Source organism: Blastocystis hominis (genome assembly GCF_000151665.1).
Source record: "Blastocystis hominis, Singapore isolate B (sub-type 7) whole genome shotgun sequence assembly, scaffold_5".
NCBI classification, from domain to species: Eukaryota; class Bigyra; order Opalinata; family Blastocystidae; genus Blastocystis; species Blastocystis hominis.
The window spans coordinates 874,336-893,338 of NW_013171860.1; the positions used below are offsets into that span (position 1 = coordinate 874,336).

A 19,003-nucleotide genomic window follows, 5' to 3' on the forward strand; every position below is an offset into this window, starting at 1 on the left:
ATTGGGGCATTGGTCGTAGTTGTACACACAGGTCGTTCCGTCCCAGCAGAGCAAAGGAACAAAGGGAGGACAGGACCGCGTTGAAAATACATTGCACTCATCAAGAGAAATACCGCAGTGCTTTAGATCTCCGCATAGCAACGTCGAGGTTGGGCAGGCAACGGTATTCGGACACAGAGAACTGTTGCTGACGCAATGGTTATCCAAACACAGCGACTCGCCTTCGGAACAATAGGTATCAATCGGACAACTACAACATGACTCCCCTATCGCATTCCATACAATCCGTTTTCACGATAACATTGCCCCGTAATGCACGAATAATGGATACATGAGCATGCTAATTCATTGCTCAAAGCATTGGTGCAAGATGGCCTGTATTCTCCATATCCCCAACAATAACTCTCATTGCTCGAACAACGATCCGTTCCGATCAGATTGCATTGACTACTGTCCGCAGCACACTCATATTCAAATTGGCGGTCTACGAGCTGCTGGGAGGTTGGCCGTAGGTAGCATTGATAAGGCTTGCCTTCGACTTGGGTGCATCCAGGAGTAATGACGCTAACAGCAACAGAGGAAAGAAGAGAGGTTTGCGTCGAAAGAATCGTGTCCCGAATTAGAATCGAAATATGGACATTGTAATATTGTACAAAAGTATAAGACAACCGGAAACGTGTGGAGTTGCTACAGCTTTGGTCCAACGAGAACAAGAATTGGTGGGTAATCTAAACTGGAAAGAAAGAGCAACACTTACGGATTCCATCTCTAGTTCCATGATCACTTCATACGGGAACGAAATATACTCATTGGGTAGATTGCAAATGATATTTTCGTTCGAATCCATTAGCAATACTTCAAGAACCACTTCGTCTCCCACCTGATAGGATCCAGCAAGATTCGACATCAGGTAGCTCTTTGAATAGTCTAGAGGCAGGAGGGGGATATGGACAGTAAACTGGTCCATAAAATACTGTTGCGAAGTATCATCTCTGATGCGCAGAGTGATATCGCCTGCCCAGACGATCTGCACGTCAATAGAAAAAGTCCCGTTCCAGTGATTTGTCATGGTAAGACTTTGCTCGATATGCTGAGGATAGCGTAGATTGTGAGCCGACGTGATGGATAGGATCAAGGACAAATGGTCATCAGCCTGATCCAACGAGTAGCCATTGATCGACCTGAGAAAGCAAGAAACGCGGCAGAAGGAATTCTGCGCCCTGCATCCATAAAAGAAACACTGCGATTCCGAAATGCTTAGCTGTCCCGGCAGCAATGTTGCAATCATCGCGGGACTACGATTCAGATTGATATTGTTGCGGAAGAAATTGATGACATATTCTCCGACTGATCGTTAAAGAGCACTCTCTGAAAGAGCAGCATGCGAAGGATATTTCTTGGTGGCTGAAGGTCGGACATACGATCGTAGAACCATCGATACTCGCCCAAATAGGAGGTAAATGACTTCACCACGCAAGCAGAGGACGGAAGACGAGTATAATACTGGTAATCGTTCTATACTTCATCGCCTACAGTCTGGCCTACAATAAACAAAAATCCCACAGTCACAGGGATTGCATCATCCATCAATCCATTATTATTTAACAAATTATGGAATGAAACGACATACTGCAATACGAAGCTTGTCTCCATGAGATTACGAGTACCTAAATAGCCACAAATTTGGTCTGTTGACTTTTTCATCAAGTCATCCTCCTCCTCCCCCTCCTCGAATTCGATTACTGTATTGAACTCACTCGAAGATAGTTTTTCTTGCGGACAGTACTCTTCTTCATTGTACAGCCCGATTCCGTCGTCGACTTCTGGAATGACAGTAAACTGAATCGTTTCACCCTATCCCATAAACAAAGCCAAACGAAGACATACAAACCTGCTATTCTTGTAGAAGAACATACAGTTGTATATTCCAGCAGACGAAACAGTCAAAAAGATGATAACGTATCCATCCTGGTTAATCAAAAGCGAGATACTGTCGGGCGATACAAGGATTCCGTTGCGGTAAAGAAGAATTGAAATGTTGGAAGAATCGGTGATGAAGTTTCCCCAAATCTGCCGTTAAGGTGAGCCTGGATGAGCACAACCAAGGATATATCATAGAGATGTAAGTAGAATGCGAATTCGACATTGCTCACAACCACAAAGGGATATGTGTCCACTCGAGCTTGATTGGTTAGAGTCACTCCATCGATATGCATCTCAGGGGTGATTTGCTGATCTATCAGTAGAGGCATGGTCGATGAAGAGAAGGACAAATCAATCAAACTTGTGGCTTCGTCAAAAGAGGACACAGTGACTTCGAGGATATGGCTGTAAGAAGAAGCTTCCGTCACACTGAAAGTAACGTTATACAAGCCCTCTTCTATCACCGCAAATATACACTGAATCGCAGAAGAACTATCGTCCACAGAAAAGAGAACGAAGTGGCCACTGCTTGTTGAATTCACGTAAGTCACTACAAAATCAGACAACCCTTGGAAACCAACGCTGCAGATCCATGTATGGGTCGATCTGTTTGAAGTCAATTTGATTATTCGAGGAGTCGTGTGGAATGAAAGAGAATACGACTATTTTGCCTGCCTCCACCGAGTTCACGATCGAGACTTGGCTATTTTCCCATGCAATATTCCCAGGATAAACATACATTTCGCCAAATGGTAAGGAAATCGGAATTGTATGTGTACTATCTGACATGGAAAGGGTGAGAGAACAAAGATTTTTATTGTCTGGCAATTCTGTGATTTGGTAGGTGACTCGAATCAGGTTGCTGGATAGTACGATTTGGTGTGTGGAGATCAGCTGCTCTTCCATAACAAGATAAACACTCAATGAGGTAAATGGTCTAACCAATAACAATGATAATCAAGCTATAATACATTGCGTTTCCATATGCGTCGTATTTTACCACATAAAAAGAGAGCGTTTCTCCAGACATTCCGCCGATAATGCCACTGCCCCAGGAGTAATATTGGGGAGTTTCTAGAGGGGAAGATACGATCATTGTCGTTATCTCTTCGGTATTGAAAAGTGTGTTGAATACATAGATATCAATCAGATACGATCCCGCTTTTGTATACGTTGGGTAAAAGTAGATTCGATCATCTGATTGATGAAAGTACCAATCACCTGAGGAGATAAGACTGTTCTTTCCCACAACCACAATATTACTAGGCAGAACGCTCATGCCACTGGGGAACTGCAGATAGAATCCGTTTAATACCAGAGTGTTGAGTAGTATGGAATTGGAACAAGCTGTCAGAGGTGCCAAAGGTTGTACCAACGTAATATCCGAATAGTCTTCCTGTGAAAGAGGGATGGTATTGTTCAACACTAAGGACTTGACATTCCACACCAGAAGGCGGAAGGCTGTGTGCTCGCTGCTCACGACATAATGAATCTGGATTCTATATGTGATCCGAATCATGGCGACTGCATTACCCCTTTCCACTCTGATGAATGTTCTCGTTGAGAAGGACTGCATTCTCGACAGCCAAAGTAATCTCATCGGGAGAAAGATCTGTATCCAGAATATTATCGTTTTGGTCCACATACGCAGCATAGAAAATACCTATATTTGACTGTGTCTAATGGGACATACCTTCATATTGATTAGCAGATGGTATTCTATTAACCATAACACTTCCAGATCCAAAAACACGAAGCGTAGCCGAACTATCTTCCGTGATGGTTAGTGTATGGCCATACACCCAGTAATATCGATTGTTTTGGTCCCTAACTACAACGGAAATGTGATGATCTCCGATTTCCCTAGCTTCAAACTCACAAGAGAAGTAGTTGGAAGTCGCACCCATATAGGTAAACGAAACGGAGCGATTTTCGGGTAGCAAGTGTTGGAATACAGCCATATAATTGTTTGGCGGTATAGGGGCATTGAAAGAATCTCTCAGCCAAATCATGAGAGAGTACCGATTCTCTAAAGGAGTCAGAGTGGATAATGTGCGATTTGGACTAGAAATAAGGACTGAATCGACAGCACGACCTACTTTAGAGAATAATAGTGATCTAAAGTTATCGACCGAGAAATCTCGATGGGCTGAATAGAGAAGTTGTCTCGGCAGACAACCTGGATATCCATCATTCCTTCAAACGTCTCTCCGCGTTGCAAAAGCGTAAAGTAATTTGCATAGCTTTCGTCGATGCTGAAAAAGCCAGAAACTTCTCTGTTATTAATTGAGACAGTGAGCGATTCTGTATCCGAGTTTCTCAGGTGATAGGGGTTTTCGAATTGGTCATACAGCTGTACTTTGAGTATATTCGTGCCTCCAACATGAATAATGGATGGCCATTGGAAATGAAGGAAATAACAGGATGGAAAACAATTGTCAATATATACAATTCGGTATGCAAGTGTGAAAGGACAAATAAAATGTATATGAGACAAAGTAGTTACAAATTGGGTAAGGGAAAAAGTATTCAAAGAGGTGAAAGGAAAAAGAGGTTTCTATTTTTGTAAACATTTGTATGCAAAGTAATAAAACATCCTAGTACTTGCATGATAGTACAGGTTTGATTTCATATACATCTTGATACACACAAAATTGTATATATTTTTGCACATCATCATCATCATCATTATCATCAACAATAGCAACAAAAGCAACAACATCATTATCCTCCTCCTCCTCCTCCTCAAAAACAACAACAACAACAAAGGATATAGTCACTCTCATGCTTGTGCAGTTTAGCATAGCAGAACCCACAGAAACCTCTCTCGTAAATCGTAACACAGACAAAGACAAATCCTGGAGAATAGCTGCCCGATCCAATTCGTCATGATAAAACACAACATTTGTTCCTGTCTTTGTTAAATAAGGATCAAGAGATCCGATATACACTCGTAACACACACTTAATTGCCTCATGAATCTTGACAAAACATCGATAGATCATTTCCGCATACCCATTTTCCTCCTGACTCAGAAGGTAGCAAGAATAGCCAAAGTTATAAAAGGGGTGAAGTGTCAAGGAGTTTGTTAGACGGATCGCAATCGCATATTGATTGGCGGGAACGGAGACTCCACGCGAACTCTGCAGCTTCACATCCAGAACAAATTCTTGATTCTTCACCAACTGAAGCTCATTCGAAACAAACGACAAAATAGAATTCGATGAAGGGGTACTGGCGATCACTTCAATCGTGTAGTTATGCCCTTCAAATAAGTGTCCGTTAATGTAAAGAGAAATGGTAAAGGTCTCCGTGTGGTTGACATTCAACACAAAGTTATATCGGTTCGTATCCGGGTTCGGATCATCAGCAATGATATACTTGTGGGGATTTGGATAGAACTCCACAGATACTGCTGCAGAAGGAGAAATGACATTCTTGTAGATATCATACAAAACCACCCCAAAATGAACATCGCTTCCAGCAACCACCACTGACGGGAGATCTTGTACTTCCGCACTGTTCACCCCGAGTGGTATGATATGAGCACAGGCATAACAGGGAGAGGAAGCGATCGGAGATCCATTTACAAGGACCGAAATGTCGTAGAAATCAGCAACTGTGGTTTTAAAGCAAAACTCGAAGGTCGATTGCATCTCCTCGGGTTTGTATATCTCCGTACATAGCGAAAATACGGTGTTATTTGTGTCTATTGTTCAGTCTGGCGAACATGAACTACTTTGCCCCTTGATCAACAGCTGAGTGCTATTGAAAAAATCACTGGGAGTCAGTCGATAGTGGATGTTGCTTTGCAGATAGATCGAAAAATAGAAATGTTCGTTTGCTCGCACCTCTTGCTGGTAAAGAGAAAACACATCCAGAGCAAATGCGTTTGCGGTAGGCAAATACATCTCAACGGAGGCATTGGACAGTGTTACTGGAGTCTAAGCATAAGAAGATGGAAGGGAAACTACCGGGTGGAACGACTTGACAACAAGTTGGATGGGAACATTCGTAATTCTCGAAACTGCCTAGATATCACATCACTGCAAGAATTCCGGACTGCATCCAATGCAAAAACAGGCACATCCTGATTATCCAAAAATAGAGTGAGATAGTGATACAACAAGTGGATATTGACTTCAACGTGGTGAACGACACCATCCAAAAGATTCGTTGAGGACGACACATCAATCACTTCTCCTCCGTTTTTGGGAGACAAGAGCGCGACACCTACAATGAAATCCGTTCACAAGAATAACTACTTGACGGCATAATACGAATACCGATAGAACCTTCAAAAGGAGAGCAGGAACCCGAAATCGATCCATCCTGAAATGTCATATCCGAACGTAGAGGGATGGAATTCATAGTACGCACACCGTTGAAAAAGATGCACAATTCGGAAGTGCTCCCAGATCCACTGCTATCTCCTAACACGTCAAATGCGACACGGTAAAAATCTGTCTGGGGTACTGTTACAGTGTAGGATCCTCCGTTTTGAAAGATCGCCACTGTACTGTTTTCCCAGCTAACTTGCGTCGACGTAATATCGCTAGTAGAGGAAATCACGAGCACGTTATTCAGAGTCGATTCATAGTCAAGAGCTTTCTGAGCACTTGTCTTCCACACCAGACTCGAACAGAAAGCAGGAGAAAGGTTACATGACCTGGATGCTCCATATACACGAACGGTGTAGTATTCTCCAGAATACCCCTCCCCTAGCAGGTCGTTGATATGCAACGTTTTTGATTGAGAATTCCCAACTCTACCAATAAATCCACCCTCTGTACGGATTACCCCATCGAGTTCCATTCCAGTCTGCCATTAATGTAGAGCATGAGTGAATCCGTAGCAGAGACTTCGATCCAATCGTTAAGAGCCTCGTTATAAGGAAATATCTCCATAAAATGGAATGTAAACCAACAATGAACACCTAACTGTCTCTCGCGCAGTGTTGTACATTCTGTTTCATCTGGGACCGGATAGAAAACAGGACTATCAATAACCCAAAAGATAATAAAAAACAAACTTGATATATTCATAATAAGAACAGTCTGTACTGCGAATACGAGTCATCATGATCTCATTCATTGTGTTGTATCCTTCCGAATTGTGAAACCACTCCTGAAAATGTTCATAAGGGGAGGCGGTGACCTTTGGAGTATTATCTGCAAGCAGCATTGGTTCAAAGGTAACAGTATCATTCGACAAACCGCATTCAAAATCAGGAGTCACCTTCCGATTTTTACATTCAGGCAAGTCTTGACACCCTGGTCCTTGGCAAACGGATTCATTAATGCCCACAGTTTTTAGGAATTCGAGTTCACTTTCGATAATGGCTCGACGTGGGACACAGACACAAAGATATCCATCGCAACGCGTGTAATTTGGATAGAGCGATCGAAACACTGTTTTTGTATAATAGGTATCTATCGTAAAAAGAAAGAAAACAAATCCGCACATTGATAAGAAACATACAGCCGTAGACGATTTACAGCTTCAGGGTTTGTTTTACCAGCAATGGAACTGAGAGAATCATATGCTCCGCTCGAATAAATATCACCGAAAAGAAGACTATGAATCAACCAACAAATGGGTTGGGATACATGGGAAAGAGATCTGCCTTGGAATAATCGATCGGATAGTTCGAATCAATCATATCCGAGAAATCGATCACATTTGTGTTGATGTTGTCCGGATTTCTCAGACAGCTATAAATTCCGATTCCTTTCTCTGTTATCGACAGGGAATCTCCTCGATAGGAATACCGCTCGGTTTCTACGAGGTAATAGCTCCCGTCTTTTAAGTGGTAGCATTTCACTTCGGCAGAAGGATCATCTGGAACCAAGCGATTTTGAAGCAACTTCTTTAACAACGCTGGGTCTGAAAAGGTAACCTTCCAGTAACGATTTTCGTCCCACACATTGTCGTTCAGGATTAAAAGTTGATTGATGAAATTTGGTAATTGTTGCGATGGGTACATTCCTAAGATCGTACACGTAAAAGAATAAAGATACCATAGAGCTCGTCCGCGCTATCATCAGTAATTGCTAAAAGTGAGCTGAATTCACAAAACGTACAATTGATCGGTCTTTCGTTGAAGTAAGCAAATCCATTTGTGGAATTGAGCAATTCTACATAGCTCTTCCGATTCGAAATCTTTGCAGAATTCGATGTTGCGTAAAACAGCTGCCAGATGGTATTGTTCAATGGCTTGCAGTAAGTCTACTCCTGAGCCAAGATCCCAATCGGTTACAATAACTGCTTCCTCTTTCGTGCTGCCAATCCAATAAGCACCCTTCGCTAGGGTTTTGTTCATCCCAATAACATCAAAACAATTTAGGGCGGGTGATCGAGCAGAATGACCTATGATAAACCAAGAAATCAAAATCAAACCATAGTCAAAGTCTCGGCAATATATTCGGCAAGGCAGTAATAGTATTGCTATGAGAAGCAATTCTAATGCCATACTACACTTTTGATTACTACAAAATGAATAATCTCGGGAGTGATATTGAGGATATTTGTGTGGAAGATTTAGAGAAGACGGTAGAGCCGATTCCTCAAATCCGGATTGTACCTCTCTTTCATTGTGAGCATACCCTGTAGACTCATCAAAGTGTTTGTGAAGAATTGCAAGAAATCGATGTAGCAGGCGACTGCATAATCCCAGAAAAATATAAGTTGTGGATTATCACTTTTGGTTGTGCTCACAATTTTGCGGACGGGGAATACATGAAAGTAGGAAAATAGGCATGTATAAGAATTGTAGGGAATATTGTCCGACTACGGGTTCCAGTTTGCCGAAAACCGAGATGAAGCCTCTTTGTGGTATGATTCTTGCGGTATTCTATTTAATGAATAGGGTGTTGAATAGTTGCACAGTCAAAGATCCTTCCGAAATAGTCTTTCGGAATTATGTGACAGAAGCGAAAGAAAAGAACAAAATGGTAGTTGTAGCTGGCTGTGTCCCTCAAGGTAATGCTTTGCGGCCACCTAAACGGTAGCTGATTCGGATGCTTCTTGGTTACGAGATTTGTCGATATTAGGCGTTAAGCAAATTCACCGAATCGTCGAAGTTGTCGAAGAAACACTGAAGGGAAATACGATTCATCTGCTCTCTCTGAAAGAGCTCCCTCCGCTCGATCTGCCCAAAATTCGTCGTGATCCTCATATTGAAATCGTTCCCATAAGTGAAGGATGTCTCGGGCATTGCACATACTGTAAGACACAGTATGCTCGCGGAAAGTTGATGTCTTATCCTTTGCAGAGTATCATAAACCGTCTACGAGCAGTAAGACATCGATCGAAGTTGAATTTAGGCGTTTGATGAGCATGTTTTTGAAGTTTGGCTGAGCAGCGAAGACACAGGAGCGTATGGAATTGATCGTGGGCTTTCAATCGCTGACCTATTAAAAGAAATTCCCTCTGTGATACCTGACCAATCCGTATATATCGCTTTTCATAATTTCTTTCTTTTTAGAACACGATGGTTCGCTTGGGAATGACGAATCCGCCTTATGTTCTGAGCCATCTGAAGGAAGTTGCAGCGTTTCTCCGCCACCCGAACGTTTTTTCTTTTATTCACATTCCCGTGCAATCGGGCAGCAACGCTGTGTTGAACACGATGCAGAGGCAGTATACTGTGGAGCAGTTCACATCGATCGTTGATTATTTGCTCAAAGAAGTGCCCGGTTTGACGATCGCCACAGACATTATCATTGGCTTCGCTTCGGAGACCGATGAAGACCACAAACAGACGATGGATCTATTGAAGAAATACCAGTTTCCAGTCGTGAACATCTCCAAGTTCTTCCCTCGTCCCGGTACCCCTGCAGCGAGAATGAAGCATATTTCTAGTTCGATCGTGAAGGAGCGTTCTTCGGAATGTTCGGCTTGGTTCAAATCATTGAATCCATATCAGCATTTTTTGGGCAAAGTAGAATTAGTATGGGTTGGAAGCGAGACAAGTCGGGAATTCATGGTGGGGCATACGAAAGCCTATGTAAAGGTTCTGCTTCCAATGTGTGAGTCTCTGAGAGGAAAGCGAGTCGCTGCAAAGATTACACAGATTACTCGATTTCATGTTGTAGGAGAAATCGTGGACGCGAATCCGCCGTCCATTGCTGAACATTTTTCTCCGGATGAACTTGCAACGTATATGGCATCTCTCTATTTGATTGTTGGTTGCAAACAAGTATCATGAGAAGCAGATGATTCGTGATTGGAGGAAATAGATTAGGGAGTGAAGGTATATCAAAGGTAGAGTGAGTTGAAAGTGGTGAGTAGGGTGACGATGAACAGAGGGATCGTGGAAATAGTGTTGTGAAGAGTGTTTAACAAAAGGAAGGAGTGAGGTATTCGAATAGGATCGCACGGATAGAGGAAAAGAAAAGAAAAAAGAGGGTAAGAAGGGAGTAGGAAATGGAATTGATGTCGTGGTTTTCTCCACAGTATGAATAGAAATGGGTTGTATCACTGTTCTCTCGCTAAGAATGTTGGATCTGTTCGAATCGACGACTTTATTACCTGCTTTGATTCAAAAGAAAAACTTCAATCGTCCCAAATCGTTTAGAATCTTTCAATGCATGCGATTTCGACGGAAGTCATGATCGGCGATTTGGTGAAGAAGGAACTGCAGCGTCATAAGGAAGAGGGAAGCTACAACGGACACTTGTTTGGTTATTGGACTCACTTCCTCGGTTATCAGGCTCGAACCTCGTTCCCTTCTCTGTTCGACTGCGACTATGCGTATGCTTTGGGACGAAAAGCAGCCGCATTCATTCAGAACAATCTCACCGGATATATGGCGACGTTGCGGAATCTGAAGGAGGAACCGTCGGAATAGATTCCCTATGCGGGGCCTCTTCTGGACTTCTGCACCGTGGAGGCGAAGCAGGGAGTGTATCGTCCCTCGATCCCTGTAGATGGAGAATGGATGATTTGAAGTGTAGGAATCGAACGTGAATATGAACGATGCTCCGTTCCTGAAGTTCGTGGCTCATCGCGACAGCTGGACAGTGAAGGACGAAACCTGCAACCCGGGATCGGTCCAGTTCGGAGGCGCTGGAAGCTGGAACACGACGCTGTCGCTGCAGATCGAAAAGCACGACTATCTGAAGCGAATCCAGCTGCTTCGTGATGAGCTGAAGGCTGTGGAGAAGATTTGCCTGCCTGGATGCGATGCGTTGTTGGTGGATTCTGCGATTGCTGGAGTGGAGGGAGTGATTGAGCTACTGGAAATTGGTATCAAGAAGAAGATTTAAGCAGTGAAGTGGATGAATAAAAGATCTTTTTAATGGATTGTTTGTTGGAAGCAAAAATAAGATAAGTGAGTTCGTGTTTGAGTTCTGTGGAGTGTAAGTCGAATACTATGAAACGTAATATATGCATTTTCAAACTTACAACGTAACGCTACTCAAAAAACATACAATATTTACAGTCGGGATGGATTATTATTGTTACTTCCATAACTCATCGTGTTCAATGACAATTGGAATTGTAGGTGTGAAAATGTGGCATTACTCGAAGATTTCCTTAGAAGACTTTGAAAAACATGCTATTCGCTATTCCAAAAATTATATATTAAGTATCTGTTATTCTTATTGGCGTAAATACTAGCTGGTGCAAATGGAAGAACGGTATCGATTTCCTTGATTCCAGATTGCGAAATTGAAAATAATTCAGTATTCGAACTAAAATGTACAAAATAAGATGTAGATTTTGATGTCTCCGATTTTGATGAAGAGTCTTGATTTAAAACTAGGAGACAAGATTCATATTGAAGAGATTCCTCCACTACCAGTGCTTCAATCAGTAACACTGTCCGTTTCTTGTTTCAAGGATCTATCAGATGTGCAATTACATGAAACAGTAGTCACCGGCATCCTACGAATGTACCATGCAAATAAAGCAATCACATCAACCTCACGCATTTTGCTTTCTTGTCTACGTAGTGTGCTACAAGCAGATGTGACAGATTGTTCTCCTGACCAAGGAATATTATCTGAGGAAACAAAAATATTACTGGATTTGAAAAATGAAGAAAGGGTTCCTAGTCATGCCGCACAATTGAAACAAGCAAGCAATATTCTGCTCTCCATCAAATACACACTTAATATGAAATCAGTCAGTAGCAAATTGCTCTTCACAAACGGAGTCATTGTTTGTGGAGGTACTGGAAGCGGAAAAACAACCATTCTACACAATATCGTGGATGAATTAAACCGTTTATCCCCTGATTCAGCTGTGTATGTATCATCGAATAACTTGCCTTCATTAGAATGGAAGTAGGATTAATGCATGGAAGTGCTGATGACTAGAAAGTATCGTGTGGTGTGTATAGATGATGCACGTTGGGATAGTGATTCCCTGAAGTATGAATAGGAGCCGCATGTTTCTCAATAATAGGTTGTACTCAGAAGCTTTGTCAAGACACATTATTTTGGTAGCAAGTGTTTCTCGTATATCCTCTGTCCCTGAATTGTATAAAAAGAACGATTATTTTAGGGATATTGTAATGTTAAAGTTTCCATCAGAGGAAGAACGCAGAGAACTGCTGGTATTCATAGTTTGAGACACTCAACATTAGGAGGCAATCGAACTTCCTTCTATGTCCGTTGATAAACTGATTCAACTAACATCCGGTTATTCGTATAAAGATATCCAAAACCTGCTCAAAGAACTTTTGATAAAAGCTTCAAAATGTCCACTCTGTGAAGACAACATTGTTGATGTGCTTCGAAGATTTCGTCCTAGATCCTATATTGGTTTCTCTATTCAATGTAGCTCAGGAGATGATAATAATAATAGATAGATCCGACAGTTGGCCAAGATTGTATGGGTGGATATAAACGAGAAGCAAAGCAATTGAAGGATATCATATCCTTCGCAATGGATCCAGTCCAAAATAAGGTAAGTCTCACAATGGATGCAATATATGATGATGATAATCGAATAGAACTTTTCAAATCGACCTATCGATCATATTCTGATCTATGGCCCACCAAAATGCGGTAAGAACACTTTGATTGACAGAGTGTTCCATGAATTGAAGTTGAGATACATATACGTGGATTCAACAGCATTATTGAGTCGCTATTTTTCGGAAACAGAATCGAAGATACGGCAGATATTTGCATTTGCAAGAACCGTTTCACCTTCAGCGATTGTTTTTGATGGTCTGGATGGGATTGTTGGTAAACGAAGTCTGAATGGAGGCGAATCCGATGGAGGTTTGAATGAACGAATCATAACCACATTGTTAACCGAATTAGATGGAGTGGAGATTTCAAATTCGAGAATGGTAGTAATCGGTATTACCAATTCAATCGAAAAGCTCGATGAAGCAATCATCAGACCAGGCCGATTCGGGACTCATATTTATGTAGATTTGATGAGCATTGTTAACCATAAGGTTGGATATCCTTCACTTGAAGATCGCGAGGAGATAATCAGAAACAGAATTGCCTCTTTATTACCAGAAGACCCAGTAGATGGTAAATTGTTGGCAGAAAGATCAGAAGGTCTATCAACCGGACAAATAGGTTCTGCTTCCACTCTATCAGCTTTTCTGTTTGGGTCATGTAAACTTGTTGGCCGCACAGAAGATGAAACAATTGAGGGATTTTTTACAAAAGAGATATTGAAATACAAGGGATAATATAGGTATTATTGTTTGTTATAGAAGTAGAGAAGAGAAGTGAAATAAGATATTGAAAAGAAAATGGAAATAGTGAGAGTAGATGAAGTTGTAAAGTGACAAAAATATAAGGAAACCTGCGGATTGCTCACCAGAGGATACTAATTTTCTTGAATTCTTTTTGTACTGAATAGAACATACTCGAAAATGGCATTAAAACGATATTACCGAAAACAATAATGTATTGTTAATGATCGGACGACCACCAATAGTTTTGTGTTATTTTTGAACACTTACAAATGACCAATTTTACTACAATAAAAAAGATTCATGTAAAAAATGAAAAAATAAGTAATTTAGCGCTCCACATGGATGAAGGGGTGTACCAAAACTAATATGCATGAAAAATATACAAACCACCAAAAAACAATCGCCAATTTCAATACTAGCAATGTGAGTCGTAATCCAAATATGATTTATCCATAAAGATCCATAGCCGTCAAAATCGGTCGATTTTGACCGATTTCGACAACGCTCGGTCGTCTTGCGTCTTTGCGTCGCCTCGGTTCTCCCTGGTTACCCCATTACCCCTGTGCGCGTGAGTTGTATCTATGGTGAAGAGAGGCAAGCCATGCGCTACTCCATATTATCCAAGGCTCATCCAGGATTGATTGGTTCTCAGGGATTAACCAGAACAAGTATCGGAACCCCACCATTACTTCCATAACTGTCCTATTCCGACCAAACTGCCTAGAATGAAATCTCTCATCTCTCTCTTGTTAGTACAGGTCTCTCAATCAGTAATGACCAAAGGCCAGTGTATGCACGTTGCTATATTGAAGATCCATTTTATATTGTTCGTGCTAATCATGAGTATCTTAATTTGCTCCTTGTTGGTAATATCGAATCCTTAGTTGTTGATGCGTTTGAAGCTGTGCTCAATGATTGTATCTCCCTTCTTCTCAACCTCAAGGACATGCTTGTACAATTCGATGTTCTTCGCACACATTCTCTCACTATCGATTATGACATTGCGAGGAACTCCCTTTGTGGCATTGTGTATCACATGCTTCTCATCGACAAGACAATACATTTTCGGTCTGAGACCCACGAACACCTTGATACGATGTCTGTACTGTTCATTCTTGAAGATGGGTTCAGGCAGCTTCATGTTAAAGTTGAGGAATGATGACAACAAAGGGAAATTGTTCTTGTCCACTTTTTGATCGTAATAGTTCACGAGTTGCTCATAGAAGTAGCTCGTGTTATCCAACTCCGAGTAGTCGAATGACTTGTACATTTCATACATCTTGTGAAAGATGTTGCTTTTGTTTCTCAGTTGTACGATAAGCGAATTTGTGTCCTGTCCCAGTAATTCCACGCCATCGAATGTGTTTTTGAACACATTGTAGTAGAAAGCGTATATAATGTATTTGGACATGTCGAGAATGGCAAATCCAATGAAGAATGGCTTCTCGACTTTACGCACCGGTGTATTCCGATTGATGCTAATTAAATTCCGGAATACATGGTGCTCTCTGCGATCATGTCATATCCATGTTTCTGAATAATGGCCTCGCGTTCATTCCATGTGTTAGAGAACTTCACTTTCATTCGTTTCAATTTAGTGTCTACGAGCTTGCTATATGTCGATATTGCCAATAGCTTGTACAGGTTCTTCTCCACAGTGGTGTTATATTTGGCTCGCTTCTCATTCAACATGTTCACATATTCGAATATGAATGGAGCTTATCTGAAGGGTGTGTATGTCAAATGCTATGAACGAAATCAACCGAAGTAAATTGAATGAATCAATGTCGTACATATTCAGCAGCAATGGAAACAATTACACCTTCAAGAAGCTCGATAACATGCTCATCAATATGCCCGAGAACGACGACAAACATGCCCTCGTGCGTGAGACAGTGGATGGCGTTCCTCAATATTCATGGACGATACCTTCTGGGTGTTTTGTGAAAGTCAATAATGCCACACTGTTTGAACATACACACACATCCACTCTACCATTCAATAATCAATGTCAATTCGAATTATCTTCTGCTTTATATCTCATAATCACATCGATTCCATGTTACAATGAGAATGATGTCCTATTCAAACATTGTGATTCCATCGAATCGGTTGTGGGTAAGGGATATAAGGTGAGTGTTTCAATGGATGGTGTGTGATTGATCGATATGCCATTCATCGATACACTCAACAATCTTGTGACCCTTTCCCATACCAAACTGATAAATGGAATCGAATGGACAAGTGAGAGTAATATGATCTCTGCATTCACGATCGTTTTCAAACACTTGGGCGAGGTTGTTGCTTCTTCTGTTTCTTCTTCTGGGTGCTCGTAATGGGTCGATGTGATCTTGCTGCCTCTCTCAATGCATTGGGTTCTTTACCACTCTTGGATCGAGTGATGGGTGGTGCTGGTTGTGGTTTGCATTTGCTTGCCAGCAGTTCCCAATCATAACACTTCTGTGTGCTATCTCTTTCCACATTCTTCACTTCGTATATCAATGGCATGATGTGATCGTCAATGTCAACAACTTCAACCAAGTCCTGAGACCATTTACTCGTCAATGATCGTTTTTCCAGAATGCGAGGTCTTCGTGTCACTCCAACATAATCACCCACCTTGAATTGAGGTGTTGTGTCCTTTGCTGTCATGTTGGATGGTTCTGTTTTCTCCATGTACAAGATATCGTTGTTGTTGTAGTTAAACCAAATGTCATTGGGTGTATATCCGATGTCTCTGTTCTTCCTTGCATTGTGTCTACGAACTACACCATCGATCAAATCAAACCATACACCTTTCCATTGATTGAATGAATGGAATGAAGGAACCATGATGTGTTCCTTGATATCTCGAATTGTTCGTTCAGCTAGTACTGCCTTATTCGCTGAATCCATGTGATACATGGTGATATCATACTTGTTCAAGATGTTGGTACGAAAGATCGCATTGGTGAACTCGGTACCTCGATCCGAGCACATATATGCTTTGATGATTCACCATATGTTTGAATGATATCCTTCATCGCATGAGTGACTTCTGTAGCACTCTTGCTTTTCAATTTCCGAGTCACCAGGTATTTCGAATATCCATCAATACATACAAGGACATACTTGTATCCACGATTCTTGTAGAATCCAGTACTCTTTTGTGTTCCCAACACTTCCTGTATCGATTTGTGTTGTTTGGAATAGAAATCGATAAGATCGATGAAGTATATGTTTCGTTTGAACCCACTGATAATCACTCGAGTGGCGCCTCTTCGTTTTGCTGGCTTGCGTAGTTCCTTGATCTCATCCATAAATGAACCGCTTTATTCAATGGTTGAATGGGATATGGAAATGGATGAGTAAGAGGAAGAATCACAAACTGGTGGTGGACTCGAAATGCAAAGATCGCTGTAGCTGTCTATGTGTTTACAATGTGAAGAATGAATCCGAGGATGATAGTGGTAGTGACATCACGATCAGTCCAACATAAATTAATATGAAATAATGTATTCATAAATAGAAATGGATTCCTGGATGACATCGGATCGAAAGCAGATCGCGCGGCGATACGTGCATGACATTATTAACTCATTTGTCGAAGATCCTAACAGTGGAAATTACTATGAAAACTATAATCCTCCGAATGTGTCGTTCTATTCACCTGACATTGAACGACTTCTCAAGATTGCATGCCATGAAAACAAGTATTCCGTATGTCACCCCCAGTTTGACGTATTGCACGACCCTAACGATGAGATCTATGATATCGAGGGACATCGTGTGTTTCTGATTAATGGCACGATTGATATTTATGTCGATGGTGTTGCCTATGACCAGAACGAGTTGACTGAGTGGAACATTGAATCCAAGGCTACCAAGGCTACCAAAGCTAACAAGTTTCATGTACGATTACCAAGTCGTACGAAGTAAAAAACGGGGAAGTCATGACTTCCTTTTCACTCTGGCTTTAGAGTTCCATGATGCTTACCTTCAGTCGAGTGAAGTAATGGTCGATCGTGGTGTCTCCAGAACGTATGACTTGAATTTTCATATCTACAGGGCGTACTGATGTGAATATGTTCGTGCCACTTATTGTCGTTGTTGGCACTGGATTATTCAAGCTTGCTTTAATGATTGTAGCTGTCTCGACACCCATTACGAGAGTTGGCACGCTCGTGAATCCTACAAGTGCCTGCTCATAGTTGTCACAACGAAGTACGGCATCGATGGTGATCATGTACGTCTTATTGGATTCCAATTTGATCGGTGCAGAAGGGTCTGAACCTTCCGACGTGAGTGCCTCGCTAACAACCTGGTGTCCACTTGTCCAGGAGGTGTACTCGAATGTCTTACTCAACTTAGCTGATGTGGGTGATAACGAGACTGTGCCGTTTTCTTTGACTTCCATGACGTACTTGCCAGCAGTGGATGGGATTGTTAGCTTGGACACGTTGGTCCCATTGTTGTACACGAGACACTTTTCATTGCTAGTACACCCGAGGATGTCTTTGTAGACGATCTCAGGCGTGAGATTGGTAAGAATTGGACTCTCATTGCTACTCTCGACCTTGAATGTCGCATAGCCTGCCGTGGTTGGCAATGGTAGACCATAGGCAGCATCGTTCCAGTAGGTGACGATTCTCTGCCCATCAGATCCGATTCCTAGAGCTTCATGGAAAAGACTTCTTGGTGTGACCTTGTTGAACAGGAAGTCATTGTTCGAATCGGCTGAAAGGAAGAACGTTCCCGGCTTACTTGGTAATAATAGATCCTTCGAATCACTCTTGGTCGAATTCCAGTTCGGTACCGCATACCAGTCCGATGTGCTCGTAAGTTCGAGTGCCTCGAAAATCACGGGCTTCGTCAACGCTTCCAATGAAGGACCACTATCCGGGTCAGTCGTGAGAATGAAAGAACCACTTTCTGGCAGATTGATCGCTCCGAACGCCGAGTTATTCTTGAAGAAGGGAATAGCTCCATTGGTTGGAATGGTAATCGATTGTCCATCGCTGTCCTTGAAATACGAGTTATCTAAGGAAGTGAAATCTTCACCTGCGACGGACCATGTGTACACATCGTCAGTCTTGGTAAGCACGTAGTTGCCATTGGTCGACGGAAATGCGAACGTGTCGAAAGAGTTGTCCGAGTAGTACTGGATACCCTCAGTCATCTCCTTGCGCTTGAACACGTCGTTCTGAAGATATACAAGTTTCTCAGGTGAGTCTTCCATTTACTACAGAGAAAATAGTTTTTTCCTCGTAGTAATAAATGGCTACTACAATTCCTCCTGTACATAACTACGAATCGCAGATCGTGTTCAGTAATCAGTCCAATAACATCAAATCGACCGATGTGATCAATTGGACGATCGCTCCATCCGGTGATGACGTGTACTTCAATCTGTACAAGTCACGAATG

General features: G+C 41.8%; 3 protein-coding genes; all 3 read left to right on the forward strand.

Annotated features, from left to right (window-relative positions):
* Positions 1-8,418: 8,418 nt before the first annotated feature.
* On the forward strand, positions 8,419-10,132 carry GSBLH_T00004150001 (uncharacterized protein; the record flags this gene model as incomplete). Its single annotated transcript, XM_013043004.1, has 7 exons — positions 8,419-8,502; positions 8,536-8,667; positions 8,699-8,757; positions 8,792-8,904; positions 8,934-9,220; positions 9,249-9,374; positions 9,410-10,132. The coding sequence occupies 7 exons, from the start codon at positions 8,419-8,421 to the stop codon at positions 10,130-10,132; spliced, it is 1,524 nt and encodes a 507-aa protein (XP_012898458.1).
* A 378-nt stretch (positions 10,133-10,510) lies between these two features.
* Positions 10,511-11,226, forward strand: GSBLH_T00004151001 (uncharacterized protein; the record flags this gene model as incomplete). XM_013043005.1 has 3 exons in its annotated part: positions 10,511-10,735; positions 10,775-10,849; positions 10,881-11,226. 3 exons carry the CDS (start codon positions 10,511-10,513, stop codon positions 11,190-11,192), a joined length of 612 nt encoding a protein of 203 aa, XP_012898459.1. The 3' UTR covers positions 11,193-11,226.
* Positions 11,227-11,439: 213 nt separating this feature from the next.
* On the forward strand, positions 11,440-13,421 carry GSBLH_T00006772001 (uncharacterized protein; the record flags this gene model as incomplete). The annotated part of the gene is made up of 10 exons (XM_013043006.1): positions 11,440-11,515; positions 11,548-11,567; positions 11,647-12,215; positions 12,249-12,302; positions 12,337-12,487; positions 12,518-12,710; positions 12,743-12,941; positions 12,964-13,241; positions 13,317-13,342; positions 13,410-13,421. The coding sequence occupies 10 exons, from the start codon at positions 11,440-11,442 to the stop codon at positions 13,419-13,421; spliced, it is 1,578 nt and encodes a 525-aa protein (XP_012898460.1).
* Positions 13,422-19,003: the final 5,582 nt, after the last annotated feature.